General features: G+C 45.7%; 1 protein-coding gene across 3 annotated transcripts; it reads right to left on the bottom strand.

Annotated features, from left to right (window-relative positions):
- Positions 1–3,590: 3,590 nt before the first annotated feature.
- On the bottom strand, positions 3,591–8,633 carry LOC136422042 (zinc finger protein 84-like). 3 transcript variants are annotated; one of them, XM_066409662.1, is made up of 2 exons: positions 8,432–8,633; positions 3,591–5,998 (listed from the first exon to the last, which is right to left on the bottom strand). In XM_066409662.1, exon 2 carries the CDS (start codon positions 5,996–5,998, stop codon positions 4,403–4,405), a length of 1,596 nt encoding a protein of 531 aa, XP_066265759.1. In that variant the 5' UTR covers positions 8,432–8,633; the 3' UTR covers positions 3,591–4,402. The 3 variants fall into 3 exon arrangements, with proteins under 3 accessions (XP_066265759.1, XP_066265758.1, XP_066265756.1); XM_066409661.1 differs by having other exon boundaries at positions 8,448–8,633; XM_066409659.1 differs by lacking the exon at positions 8,432–8,633 and adding an exon at positions 8,211–8,390.
- Between the last annotated feature and the right edge of the window lie 6,700 nt (positions 8,634–15,333).

Here is a 15,333-nt window from a genome sequence, read left to right as displayed (position 1 = left end):
TCTTATTGATACACATTTTAATTTTTCGTTTCTGCAAACAGCAAACCACACAACCCACAAATTTGACCATTGCTTAAGTCAGAAGAATTGGGAACATCCTAGTTCTACTGATGTATCACGTGATAACATGGAACAATTATTGCCCTAATGAGACCGGTCTGTTACCATGGTGTTTGGAGGCTATGATGACTGGTTTCCATAGTGAAAGTAAATTCTGACCCCATTTGGACTGATTTTCATATTGATAAAAATCCTGATCTCCTATTGGTGACTCTAGGAAAGGAAATTCCCACATTTCCAAGCAGGGTCCGAGAAGGCTCTTGGAGAAATCAAAGATTAGAAAATGCATATTAAGAATATACATAATGTCTGTTAGGAGTATGTCTATAAGGGGTATTTCTTTCAAACGTTTTGTGTCTTTTTATGTATCGTCTATACTATAGGTGTGGGCCGGGCGATACATATTGTCTTTGGTCATGTTTCTTTCTTCTTCTCCTCCTCCTGTCAAATCTTCAAAGCGATTCATCTCGGTCGTCCCTGGGCTGAAATTTGGTATACATGTAGAGTTAGCACATACCCTCAGGCGTTTTTTTGATTTAAACAAAATGCCTTTAAAATGATTTTATTGAGGGTTTTTGGCCATTTAAGACCAAGACCGTACATGTGTGCCTCCTTTGCTCTGGGATTACATCCAAATGACCTGAAATTTGCTATGGGGGTACATTGGACAAATATTCAAAGAACCCCATTCGCACTAGCTTTTGGCCTACATCACTTCCAAATACGATTTTGGGGGGTATTTTGGGGAGATGATTGGCTATTTTCCTCATATGACCATATATGGTGTTGCCATATATGGTCACATCTTTATTCCTAGTATAGCCAGGTGGGCTAATTCGGTCAGCCAATGAGAGAGAGCACCTTTAACAGAACCACGACCTGATTGGTTGAATAGTCAATTCAATTAGGAGCACTAATCTGCCACGTTCAGACAGGCACAACTTCACTGCCCCCTGTCTTTGTGCTGTTAATGTTGTGTCTTACTGAAGTTATGTGCAATTGAGAAGTCTCAAAATCTACGCCTTCATTAACAAAACGTTTCTGGTGATGTTTTCGACATAAATGTATTGCTCTATATTCCTCTGTGTGTGTGCATAATTATATAGATATAGCAATAACTTCATTTCATTTACACCAAGAGTACGCAAAGGCTCATTTCCCTACAAATGGTTGTGTATCCTTTCTTTAGCAAGTTTTATGCTGATTGGTCAATGTAGAATTTGTGACCAATCAATGTGCGCATGCAGCTATTACAATTTGGCGCCCTCTGCCTACTCACCCCAGCAGTCAGCTGTAAAGGTCCGCCCATTCGTACGCCGACTAACCAAACTTCATAATCTTATTCATACGATCCAAGAGCCGACTTATTGTATTACCGTACAGTTAAGATGATGCCTCGCTAGATTTCACGGTAACTTTTTTTTACAAACTGTTCAAATATTTCAGAATTCAGACGTACTGTTTTCTTCACGAGTTATGCTGGTCGTCTACATACATACACACATACATACAAACGCTACCCAAAACATAACCTTCTTGGCGAAGGTAATCAAGACAATGGGGATGAAGTGTATGGACGTTATAATGGCTATGTTTATGCTTATGTAGCTCTCAGCTCTGAAAGTCGCTCAAAGACAGGAACCAGCTAACTGAAGTGCCAGCCAGGCTATATCTAAAATGGTTTAATCTCTAAACTATCAACTTGAATGTGATTTTCGTCCTCAACAGTGACTGTTCGGCAGACATAACCATGGACATCACCAATGGCAGCATAGAATCAAGAGATTGATAATACCCTTACAGGCCCTCACCTCAGCGTGGGTGTGGAGGGGGTGGCTGCATACCAGACGTTAACTGAGTATTGTCTGTGATGATATCGGAATAAAGACGCTACATGTTCTAGGCATTTGAAAACATTATCGTTCTCACTGAGATATTGATTTGAAAAGATGAGACATTGGGAGGTCAAAATTAAACGATGTTTACCTAAATAGGGGAAAGAGTTATGCAGAAGCTTTTTATTTCAAGGAGAAGCAAGTGTTGAATGACAATCGAAAATAAAGAGGCTGAGAAGAATTTCCTCAGAAGCTGTATGCGTGTATACATAACTGTGATCCATTAAGGTTGATAAGTGGTCTGATATCAAACAATCCCCATCGAAACAGTTCTGAAACTTTGAACTAATACATGGATTGATATCAGTGCGCTATCAACAATACTGTCATGGCCTCACAGGAAGCAAGACAAAAAAAAAAGTTCTACTGTCACAAAATATTTAGTATCCTGTTGTTCCGTTGTGGACATTCTAGATAACAAATTGAGCTCGTAGTGTCGGGTTCTAAACCTTAGTAGCCAGTGTATGAGGTTGTAGTGTTCAGTAAATGTATATGTCTTCATTTTGGGAAGGGACCACTCTATGCCATGAGTCAATCATGCCTTTTAAGTTGTGAGTGTGTGTGTGCTTTTCTGGGGAGGGGGTAGGAAGGGTGTAAATCATCTGCTTAGGTCTCTTTTTTTTCAAAAAGATTCTTATGAGTCAGCTGAAAAGTCTGGATAGCTGTTCCATCATGTTCTGACATGGCTTGATTCTCAGTCTGATACATGAAATCACGTTGGCGTAGCCTAAAGTGTTTAAAGGTACATAATGATACAAAATAAGTCACGACAGACAGCAATGTTATTGGTGCAAACACGAATTGTATTTAATCAGGAATTAACGTTACAATCTGAGAGAAGGAACAGCAATGTTGGCCTCACGTGGAGTAGCGAGGTCCTCTATCATTTCATAACAAAACTGCAGAGATGTATGCATCAACTTACAAACATATCACAACAGGACAACAGTTAACCACCCACACCCAGTAAGGCTATTAACTTTTTAATTTTTCTCAAGGAATATTTCCAAACTTTTCATTTCAGAAGAGAAAAGAAGTCACCCCAGTGGCTTTTTCTCCAAAGACCCAAAATTGCAAGTTGCTCCTGTCTCACTAAAAACCTCTCCAAAATGCTAAAATCCACAATTTTGCAGCACTTCCTTAATGACAGTAACATAAAAGTACAACTTGATATATACATGACAAGAAGTATATATACTATACACAGTGATAATCTCATCCTGGATGATGTGGTGGTGTATACTTCTTCTTCTTCTTCTTCTTTCCCTTCTTCCCACTCTTCTTGCCCTTTTTCCCCTTTTTTCCCTTTTTTATTATAATAGTATATGTTACTTTGTATATATGTATGTACTATGTAATGATAAAGGTGCGATTGTTGCAGGTATAGGGATATGTGCTTGTGATTTTAGTGTACATATATAAGTCAGGCAATCCTACATGTAAACTATTCTACAGAGTCATTTTAAATGGAGCCCAAATTGTAAGAACTCTACTTTTACTGAGAAGCATCCAAGCCATGATAGCAGACAATGTCAAATATAATCCAGGGTCGACTAAGTTCATTCAATAAAGCTGGAATGATTCTACTTCATGTAGTTTTGTGTTGTGTTTTTTTTTTCAAACAGACCATGAAAATGACAATGATAATGAACTTTATTGCATATTCATGCCCAGCATGGGCTAAATGCATTAGGTAACATAAAGTAAATTTTAAAGAAAAGGAACATTGTGATATATTCCATCTAAATCTACAGAGTCTCTTCTCTCTTCTTGAAACATTTGTACACAAATTCACATAGTTTTCCAATTATATCGTAGTTTTTAGATGACATAATACATGTGAATAGCTCGTTATTTTTATGATGCGCATATTTCAGAACAACTCGGTACCATGTACCAGTATCATGAAAATGAGATAGATTAAGGCACCCAAAAAAGTGTGCTTACCGGAAAAACATGAAACACAGTATGCATTATTTCACATCGCCACAACAAAGCTAAAAAAGATTAGACAGAGACTATGAAAAACTTAAGCAAATTTCCGAACAAATATAACATAGATAACATAAGACTGAAACAAAGCGTATCAAATAAATGAAAGTAACAACGTAACTAAATAATTAAATATACAAAGTAATAACTTTGATGTGTGCATGTCTTAGCTCATTCTTTTCACCTTCAGGATCACCTCATTTTCATCCTTATATAATAATTTCTATTCATTTCTTTCTCCCATGATTTGAATAAAACTTGTATCAAAGCAAATACAGGAAATGAAGAACACTAACAGAAGGTACGCGTATTCCAAGAATAACAATCTTTAGGCGGTATGACATAATCGGACTTTTCCAGTTTGTCTCATGAACTCTGTGTCCTTTGATTGTGTCTGCTTCCATGGAAAGGGAAAAAACAAACAGCTACAATCGTCAAAAATTCATGGTCTAACATTAGACTGTGTGGACAACTGTATCTGTAAAGCCGGTATAACCACCCTTCGGCGTAACACACGCGATAGGTTTCTCCCCGGTGTGGCTGGTCATGTGATTCTTTAATTGAGACTTTTGAGCTGCAGAATAGCTGCAAACCTCACACTTTAAAGGTTTCTCCCCAGTGTGGGTGGCCATGTGACGCTTCAAAGCAGACTTTTGTACTGCAGAATAGCTGCAAACCTCACACTTGTAAGGTTTCTCCCCAGTGTGGGTAGCGATGTGACTCTTCAAATGAGACATCTGTGCTGTAGAATAACCACATACATCACACCTGTAAGGTTTCTCCCCAGTGTGGGTAGCTATGTGACGCTTCAAAGCAGACTTTTGTACTGCAGAATAGCTGCAAACCTCACACTTGTAAGGTTTCTCCCCAGTGTGGGTAGCGATGTGACGCTTCAAAGCAGACTTTTGTACTGCAGAATAGCTGCAAACCTCACACTTGTAAGGTTTCTCCCCAGTGTGGGTAGCGATGTGACTATTCAAATGAGACATCTGTGCTGTAGAATAACCACATACATCACACCTGTAAGGTTTCTCCCCAGTGTGGGTAGCGATGTGCTGCTTCAAATGAGACATTTTTGTTGTAGAATAACCACATACATCACACCTGTAAGGTTTCTCCCCAGTGTGGGTGGCCATGTGACACTTCAAATCATACTTTCGTACTGTAGAATAACCACATACATCACACCTGTAAGGTTTCTCCCCAGTGTGGGTGGCCATGTGACACTTCAAATCATACTTTCGTACTGTAGAATAACCACATACATCACACCTGTAAGGTTTCTCTCTAGTGTGGGTAGCGATGTGCTGCTTCAAATGAGACATTCGTGCTGTAGAATAACCACATACATCACATCTGTAAGGTTTCTCTCCAGTGTGGGTAGCGATGTGCTGCTTCAAATGAGACATTCGTGCTGTAGAATAACCACATACATCACACCTGTAAGGTTTCTCATCAGTGTGGGTGGCCATGTGACTCTTCAAATCATACTTTCGTACTGTAGAATAACCGCATACATCACACTTGTAAGGTTTCTCTCCAGTGTGGGTAGCGATGTGCTGCTTCAAATTGCCCTTCTGGGCAGTGGCAAAAGCACACCGCTCACAGCTGTAGGGCTTCTCACCAGTGTGTGACATCATATGAACCTTTAACTGGCTTTTGCTGACTGCAGAGTAGTCGCACTTTGCGCAGTTGTATGGCCGGTAGTTACTGTGTTTGGCCATGATGTGAAGTTTCATGTGAACCTTTCGTGCTGCGGAATAGTCGCAGACATCGCACTGAAAAGGTCTCTCACCACCGTGAGTTGCCCTGAGATGCTTCACAAGGTGATCTTTCTTCGTTTGTTTACATTTACCTGCGGCGTGCGACGTCCTAACGTGCCGTTTCATGGCGGACATCTTGGATGCGGAGAACTCGCATTCCCGGCATCGATGTGGTCTGTCAGCACTGTGAGTCTTGCGGCGCTGTTTCCTTGTCCCTCCATGGTCTGTTTCTGGACAAGGCCGTTTCTCTTCTGTCTGTTCATGCAGATCTTCTGCTGCTTCTTCCATCTAACAGGAGGAAAGAAACTTAGACGTAAAAAACACAAGAATCTTAAAGTGTAACATGTTTGCCACCACACAAGAACCTTACTGTGTAACGTGTTTGCCACCACACAAGCAAGAACCTTACTGTGTAACACGTTTGCCACAACACAAGAACCTTACTGTAAAACATGTTTGCCACAACACAAGAATCTTACAGTGTAACGTGTTTGCCACAACACAAGAACCTTACTGTGTATTAACATGTTTGCCACAGCACAAGAACCTTACTGTGTAACATGTTTGCCAAAGGAAAAGCAAAACATGAAATATCTGAAGTATCTCCCACTCCCACTCAGGGACACTTACAAATACATCTTCATCGACAAGTTTTAATCTACTTTCAGCTCTATGTTACACTGCACCAGGAAATGTCCCCCAACACCACACTGGTTGTGTACACGATGGTACGCTGCGTAAGTGTCACGCATGGGGGAGCCCCTAATCTCCAAGCAGATCCACACCGGGCGCGAAAATCTGGCTGACTGGACCTTCTCTGGCTAGCATACTACGATTTTCGCGCCCGGTGTGGATCTGCTTGGAGATTAGGGAGCCCCTATCTCACTGGACCCGCGACTAGTTGGCGGCCCCGTTGCAAGTGGAATCGCTCACAGCCCGTATATGGCCAGATGATGTTAACCAATCAGAGAGAGAGAGAGAGATACACACAACATTGACCAATCAGAAGGAGTGACACTTCTCTGACTAATCTCACGAGGAGATCTCCCAACAGACAGAGGGGAAGGAATAGAGTAGATTTGAAAAAAAAATGGTTTCGAAATATTGTCTCTGGGACGTTTGGTTTCCACATGAAATCTGTGACCTTCTGGACAAAACAAATGCATTTCTTAATTCTTTACACATCGGACAAATGTATTTACATGTATAGTATTGGTTGATCTATGCGTCATACAGGAATTCGTATCTCTTATATGGGTCAGTTTTGATTGGCCAATTGAGAATTACGTTAACTAGAAAGAAAACGTTTGCAAGCAAATACATGTTAATGTTTACCTTCACGTGGTCTAGCTTTACTAGCTGCTGCTATGTTTATTTTACACATTCATATACGTGGTGACCAGCCCTCCTCCAGCTCTGTCCTGCCGATTTGTTACAAAATGCAATCCAACACCCCTGCGTCTGTCATTTTCCCAGTAACCATGGTTACAGCCCTCATTGACCTAATTTGTTTGGAGAAGAAGAAGAAGAGGAAGAAACGTAGCAAAAACAACATGTTTCTCTTCTGTGCTCCCTTCGCGTTCCTCACTGGGTAATTCTATTCAGTGGTTATAGCAAATGACCAGGTCTTATGGCAGCATATTAACCGAGCAATAAGTGGGTCATTGACCCTTAATTATACACCCAAACACTGCTTGAAATACCATAAAAAGGCAGTGCCTGGCTTGACCACCCTTACCCCTCCAACAATGGTACCTTCCATCAACATCATACGTCTCCATGTGGAAGGAACCATCTCTAGAAACGGGTGGGGGAGTGTTATGAAAAGGGTCATGCTCGTTCACATGTGGTTTTGATTGCATCACAGTGCCTAAAAACCTTTAAAAAAAAGGAAACAGCCGCATGGAGTCTGCAACTGAGGCTAGCCGCTTTCATGCCATTTCCTACATGGCATCGTGTGGTGCAAACGGTAGGGCGTTTCGCCCAGAACCGAGAGGCCCCGGGTTCGAAACCACCGGTATGCCCCGATGTTGTGCCCTTGGGAAAGGCACTTGACACGAATTTCCTCACTCAAACCAGGTGTGAATGGGTACCTGACTACGGTTGGGGAAGGTCGTATTGAGGTCACCTGCTGGCGCCGAATTGTAAACCCTGCATCAATTCAGCATTGGCTGCCATTTCCTACATGGATTGCCACTGCATGGGTAATTTCGGACCAATAAACCATCTATTACATCAAAAATCTCAATGGCCCTTAATTGTCCGAATGTTGACACGCAACACAGCGTCCACATGGTATATGTGCCTTGAACAGTCAAAGCTTGGATTTGAACCGGAAAGCAAATATTCCACCACAGCATCAACTATGGACATGGAGGGCGTCCGCTTACGTACGAAACACACCTACCTCGGTAGTTTACCTAGTCAAACGGAACATACCTACCTCACATGTAAGGTACCTTAGCCGGTCTAGTAATTAAAGGAGATACAACTTATTCACCTTTCGGTCTGTAAAACACATCTAGGTTCCTCACTCGGCCCCTGTTCAATCTACAACACGCCCAAGTTCCATGTGAGGCGCCTCACCTACAGATTGCGCAAGCCCTTCAGAAAACACACCACCGACCCTTATATGTCTTACTTGGACCATTGATGCAGTAATAAACACTCCAAGGTGTCATTGTAACACATGTTCCCGAGGCATAGAACTGACCCACTCACTTGTAAGGAGTTTTACCTGGCTCGTTGATGAAGACGCCCCACGTGTGGTTTCCTAACTGTGCCTTCTAGCTAGAGATAGCCACACAATACAGCCACCAGGGACCCGATTCTTGCGAAAGGAAGCACTGGGTAAACTTGTTGTGGGAAAGCTTATTTTGCAGACAAAGCAAAACACAAACAGACACGATCTGTTGTCTCTGGCCAGGCAAAAACAAACATATAACGTGGCAAATCCGCTCGCAGAGTACCGCATGTTTACGGACAGGAAAATAGCTTTTCATTCTCATTGGTTTTAAAAAGATGTTTTCAAGGTTTAACGTCAACGATAGGTCGGAGGGCTTAAATTAAAAAAAATGCACAATGTCCTAAAACCCAGTTAAAGCATAATCCAATAAGGGACAGTACGAAATTTACCGGGGGGTGCGAAAGGGGGAGAGGGCCAAGGAAAAAAAAGCTGCCTGGGGGAGGGCCATGGAAAAAAGAATTGGCTTGGGGGAAGGGCCAAGGAATTTTTTTAGCAATACCTTAGCATAAGCCTGCCAGCAAGATTTTCCCCTCAAAATGCAGTTATACATACGAGTTATAAATAATTCAAAACAGATACACACAGATATATGATGTGTTCATAGTTTCCTAAAATGATGAATTTTATCTGTCGACATTTCGACGTCCAGCCAGGACCAGATACTGTTTAGCAGTTAACAGATGTTTACGGTGAAGCAATTGGCTCCGACCATGGTGCTGGTTTAGCTTCCTGGAGCTGAAAAGTACTGTTTCTATTTTGTTCACAGATATCAACCCTGTCTGTTCAGTCAAAAACAACAATGATGACTAGGAGCTTTGGGTGTTGCTGATTCAATATTTCATTCGGTATCAATTATCATAAGCAAACATAAAATGTATCAATATACAAAATGTATGTACGAGGGGTGATAAATAAGTCCTCAGCCTCACGCAGAGATAAGGTGCACAGCTCAAATTTTTGGGAAATAGTTATGTAGTATGAAGTCTATCCGCTGTTTTCGATTCACTGCTGACGTCATCACGTCTCGGACTTCCCGGCGTTCAACGCAGTGATTCGAACATCTGACGAAGGTTGGAGTGTCCAGCCGAAAGTTTATGGTTAGTTCAACTCCTTGTGTTGGATTATAGTTTAAAATTTCCAATAGTATGAAGTCTTTTATGTACGTCTACCAAGTTTCAAATCGTTGTGATCATTACTTTGCAGACGGCACTCAGTAACATTAGGTGAGGTAGAAGGATAGACATGGACAATTGAGCTGTGACCTGAGGTGTGCTGGCCAACTTGCTCTGCTGAAAGTCGGATACCCACTTCTTCTTAGTTGAAATAAGAAGGGAATCTTCATCAAACATTTTGACAATGTCTTCGGAGATTTTATGCAAATTCTTACTCGAACCACATATCTCTGATCAGAGTTCAACATCATTTTTCTCATCACTTACCCACTAGTTTTTAAATGGACGTCGACTACAAATATTGACCGCAATACTTTGAAGTTTGGTGGATATTGCTAAACATGTCATACTACATAATTATGCCCCGAAATTAGATGTGGACCTTATTTCTGGGTGAGGCCGAGGACTTATTGATCACCCCTCGTACAGTCTAACCTGTACTAGTGTCCATCTTTCTTAAAGCACCGCCATTTTGACCACCCCTTGGGGGACCTGCCTATAAATATACACAAGAGTTCCGTTGAATCCTCGTCCCGTCTCCTCCTTGGGTCGGCCTGTGAGTGGTAACTTACATTGGCGGCAGCGGTGGGACTACTTCGAGCCAACGTCAACGGCGTTCCAGCCCTTCCACGAACTCAGAGGACATTTTTTTTTACACACCGACTTCTCCTCGCCCCCCTCCCACCCCAGCTACCACCGACTGAACAATGGACACAACGTTCAAAGACCCGGAGTCAGGTATTCTATATCCGTTCACGTCTTCTACTTACATGTACGCTACGCCTCCCGTTACTTCTTCTGTGCCATCTTCGACGATCTCCCACTCTACAGTACCATTCCAAGCAATGTCACAGCCAGCAGTTAGTGCCGGGGCTTCCATGCCTGCCCTCCCCGGCCCTCCCCAAGCCTGATATGGGTCTCCCACCATCAGTCCGTCAAAAAACTACCTCAGGGCAGCGGTCACCACCCTCATCCGTGCATGCACCGACTGCTCCATCCTCATTTCAGCCAGGCTGCCAGCACGGGCCTTTCACAGCAGTTTCCCACGGAATTCGGCCCTGGGCCAACCATCCAGCATGGGATCACTGCAGCCCAAACGTATGGTCTCCCACCAAAGTTTTTCCCTGGATACATGCCAGCACAACCACAGACCCACTTCAAAACACATTTACCCCCCCCCCCCCCTTCCCCCCGTTTTAGGGGTGAGGGAGAGGAGGACTATGCAGTATGGCACCACAAGTTCTATCTCTACACGGTATCTCAGAGCTATGACTACAACGCATGTTCAAGGGTGTTCCCAATCTTTCTAGATGGGCCGGCGTTCACATACTTCATCAGCCTGCCTCGCCCTGTCCAAGAAGACTACTCCCAAGCTCATGAAGCGTTGTCTCATGTTCTCGCAGGACCGTTTCTTGTTCACATTCCAGCACCAGCTGGCATCCCACAAACGTCAACCTGGTGAGACCTTTACCGTGTTTGCTGCAGAACTGGAACGGCTGGTGCAACGCGCCTACAAAGGTTACGACGCGGTTGCCATAAAGGGCATGGCGCTAACCCACTTTATCAATGGTTTAGATGCGGATACACTGCAGCGTGTAGTTGAGACAAATCCTCCTACCTTGCAGAAAGCAGTGGATGTCGCAACACTACATGAGCAAGCAGTGCTGGCGGTCCAACAGCGTACCGGCTCCTCACCAGAGTGTGGCATCAATGCCATCCAACAGCGCCGCCAGGATCACCTCCAGGCTGAAGTGGCTGACTTGGCCCAACAGGTGCGCAAACTCACAGACCTACTGCAGAGCCAGCAGCTGTCATCCCCAGCTCCTCGCTCTCGTTCTCCGTACAGGCCAACGGGATCATACAACAATCGTTCACGCTCGCCATCTTGATCGCCTGATCGCCGTTCTCGCTCACCACGCTCGGTCCGCTTCGCATCCCCGCACAACCAGGGAAACGGCCAACTGCTGGCCCGACGGGCCGACCGCCAGTAGAACGTCCCAAGGCCCACACATCTTCTACCACAGCCATCCTTGATGGACATGCTGTACAAGTTCTTATTGACACGGGATCAGCCATATCTCTTATCGGGGAAGATTTTCGCAACACCGTTCCTTCTCTACGCCAGTCCTCCCTTACTCCCATGATAACTCCCGCCAAATCTGTTACTGGCCATTCAATGGATGTGCTTGGTGTCTTGGAGGTTCATGTCCGTCTGGGAAAATACTAAACCACCCATCCTGTGCACGTTGTCCGGGGAAGTGACCAGCCAGCCATTCTCGGCTGGGACTTCTGCACTGCGAACCACGTTGTCCTTGATACCGGACAGGGCATACTTGCCATAGGGGATACAACAGTGCCCTTTAACGACAACTGAACTCGTCCCACGACTCTGTCATGCACCTGTCTGCAGAATCACAACCATTCCGCCTCGCGCAGTCATGGCTGTTCCAGTGTCCCTTACACCTCGGAACTCCACTGGCACCATGCCCCACGACTTCGTCGGCTTGCTTTAGCCACGTAGCTACGAGGACAGGGGTTTAGCCGTAGCACGGACAGTAGCAGCAGCCGACCATGCCAAGTCGTATGCCGAGGTCACCAACACCACTGACAAACCTATTACGCTACACCCAGACACACCCATTGGCTCCTTCTGGGCCCTGGAGGATGATGACATCGCAGACTATTTAGGCCCATCCCCTCCCACACCGGCTCCAACACCTCCGCCCCTCAATATCCAGCACTCAGATCTCTCCCCAATGCAGACGGAGCAACTGCATAAGCTGGTAGACACTTACTCTGATGTTTTCAGCAGTTGCCCTAGGGGTAGGGGCCGTGCTAACCTGACTTCTCACCGGATCCTCACCGGGGACAGCCCGCCTATCAAACAACGACCTCACCGTACGCCCATCCACCGCCAAGCTGAAATCCATCGACAAGTGGAGACTATGCTCGCAGATGATGTTATCGAGCCAAGCAACAGCCCATGGGCCTCTCCGGTGGTGTTGGCCCGGAAAAAGGACGGCTCATTTCGTTTCTGCGGTGATTACCGCAAATTGAATCAGGCAACAATCAAAGATGCACATCCCCTACCCAGGACTGATGATGTTATTGACGCATTGTCCGGTGCCGCATTCTTCACCACACTGGACATGACCTCAGGTTACTGGCAAGTTGACCTTGACCCTGATGACCGTGAAAAGTCAGCATTCACGACGGGACGCAGCCTCTTCCAGTTCAAGGTCATGGCCTTCGGACTTACGAATGCACCATCGACCTTTCAACGCCTGATGGAGCTTCTCCTCAGCTGGGCTAGACTGGCGCTCCTGCTTAGCATACTTGGACGACATCATTGTGTTCTCACGCACCTTCCCAGAACACTTGGCTACCTTGGAAGGGATCTTTCAACGCTGTCGTACAGCCAACCTTAAGCTCAACCCCAAGAAATGCCAGTTCGCACGACCGCAAGTCTGTTTCCTCGGCCATGTTGTCTCTAAACGAGGAATCCAACCCGACCCGGCCAACACGGAGAAAGTAAATAACTGGCCAACCCCAACATCTACAGCTGAGATCAGGGCTTTTCTGGGCCTGGCATCTTACTACAGGAAATTCATCCAGAATTTTGCCGACATCGCAGACCCCTTGGTTGCATTGACGAGGAAGAACGTTACATTCTGCTGGACCAATGCCTGTCAAGCAGCATTTGACTCCTTGCGAGAAGCCATCATTACCCCGCCAGTGTTGGCATACCCGGACTTCCATCGCCCTCTCACATTATACACAGATGCCTCAAACGCGGCTGTGGGGGCTGTCCTGACTCATCCGGATCCAGCAGGGGAACGAGTGATCTCCTACGCCAGCAAAACTCTCACCAAACAGGAGCGTAACTGGTCCACATATGATAGAGAGCTATGGGCCATCGTCTGGAGTGTTCGCCATTACAGCTCCTACTTGGCTGGACATACGTTTACTGTTGTCAACGATCGATATCACAAGCCACTCGTCGGCGACCTGAGCTCTAAGCTTATTGCCAACGACCCCACTGGCCGACGTACAAGATGGGCCGTTGAGCTTTCAACATATCAGTTTAGCATCGTCTACCGGCCCGGAAAATCTCACTGCAATGCGGATGCCATGTCTCGCCGCCCTCCAATAGAGAGAGACACCAGCTCTCAGGCGACCATTCCCCTTGCCGACAAGGCCCCTGACCAAACGGATCCAAAGGTACTAGCACGGCAACGCATGGGGCCAGAGCAGCATCCCAGCCTACCCGCAAGGGAGCCACCCACATCGCTTGCGGCCGCAGAAGGAAACATTTCCAGGCACCGACAACCACAATCGCAGCGGTTGACCAGCAACCAGCAACGTCAACCAACTCGTCAGATGACACTTCAGTTGGACAGTCCCTGTCATCCGATAATCTGCATCAAGCACAAGAAGCAGACCCTGACATATCGGAAGTCCTACAGTGGAAACGCGGTCGACGGGGCCGACCTTCTTTCAATGCCATTCAGCACAGAGGACGCTACCTAAAGTACCTGTCGCACCAGTATCCTAACTTGACTGTCAAGGGCGGTATACTATACCGCCGATGGAGGCCCGCGTCTCGGCTACTACACCAGCGGATTGCACCCAAGGCATTAGTGCCTGCAATCCTAAGAGAGCTACACAACAGACCTCTCTCTGGCCACCTGGGACCAGCCAAGACCCTTCAACGGGTATACATACGCTTCTATTGACCTGGGATGACTCAGGAGGTAAAAAAAAGTGGTGTAGGGCGTGTGTTAAATGCGCCGGAAGGACAACACCAACGCCAGCAGCACGGGCACCCCTAAAACCAATTCAGGCCCTTCGCCCATTCGACAAGATAGCAATGGACCTCACGGAGCTGCCCACCTCGAAAAGTGAAAATCGTTATTGCCTTGTCCTGCAAGACTTTCACACAAAATTCGTTTATGCATACCCTCTCATGCGCCAGGATGCCTCGACAGTGGCCCACACCATTTTCAAAGAATACATCCGTAAGCATGGCGTCCCGAGGAGTCTCTATTCGGACCAGGGACGCCAGTTCGAAGCAGCCACCATGAGAGCGCTATACGACGCTCTTGGCATAGCCAAGAGCCGGACTACCCTTTACCATCCACAAGGAGACGGTCTTGTGGAACGGTTCAACAGAATATTGAAAGACATGTTGTCCAAATACGTCTCTACCACCGGTGATGACTGGGATGACCACCTCCCGCACGTCTTACTTGCTTACAACACTGCGGTGCATGCCTCAACAGGTTACACACCCTTTTTCCTTACCCACGGGAGGGAAGCAAACCTGCCAGCAGAAGTGATACTTGGTCCGACCCCACAAGCATCAGCAACTACCCCCTCAACAATGTCCTATGCTCGGAAATTAACGACCAGTCTCCGGACGGCCTTTAAGGAGGTGCGACAGAACACTCGATTGGCGGGCCAGAAACAAAATTAAGTTGGCATATGACGCCAAGGTGTCGCACAGAGCCTATCAGGAGGGACACAGGGTCTGGCTTCATGACCCCACCACCGTGCGACAGAAACTAAAACCCAGGTGGAAGGGCCCATACACAGTTGTAGACCGACTCGAGCCAGGGGTTACATACAAGTTACGAGACGACAACGGTAAACACCAAGTAGTACACTTCAATGGACTAAAGAAATGTCATTCCAACACAAACGTT

Source organism: Branchiostoma lanceolatum, chromosome 16 (assembly GCF_035083965.1).
Source record: "Branchiostoma lanceolatum isolate klBraLanc5 chromosome 16, klBraLanc5.hap2, whole genome shotgun sequence".
NCBI classification, from domain to species: Eukaryota; Metazoa; Chordata; class Leptocardii; order Amphioxiformes; family Branchiostomatidae; genus Branchiostoma; species Branchiostoma lanceolatum.
The sequence above is the reverse complement of the archived record's forward strand: the minus strand, read 5'-3'. Positions and strand labels throughout refer to the sequence as shown.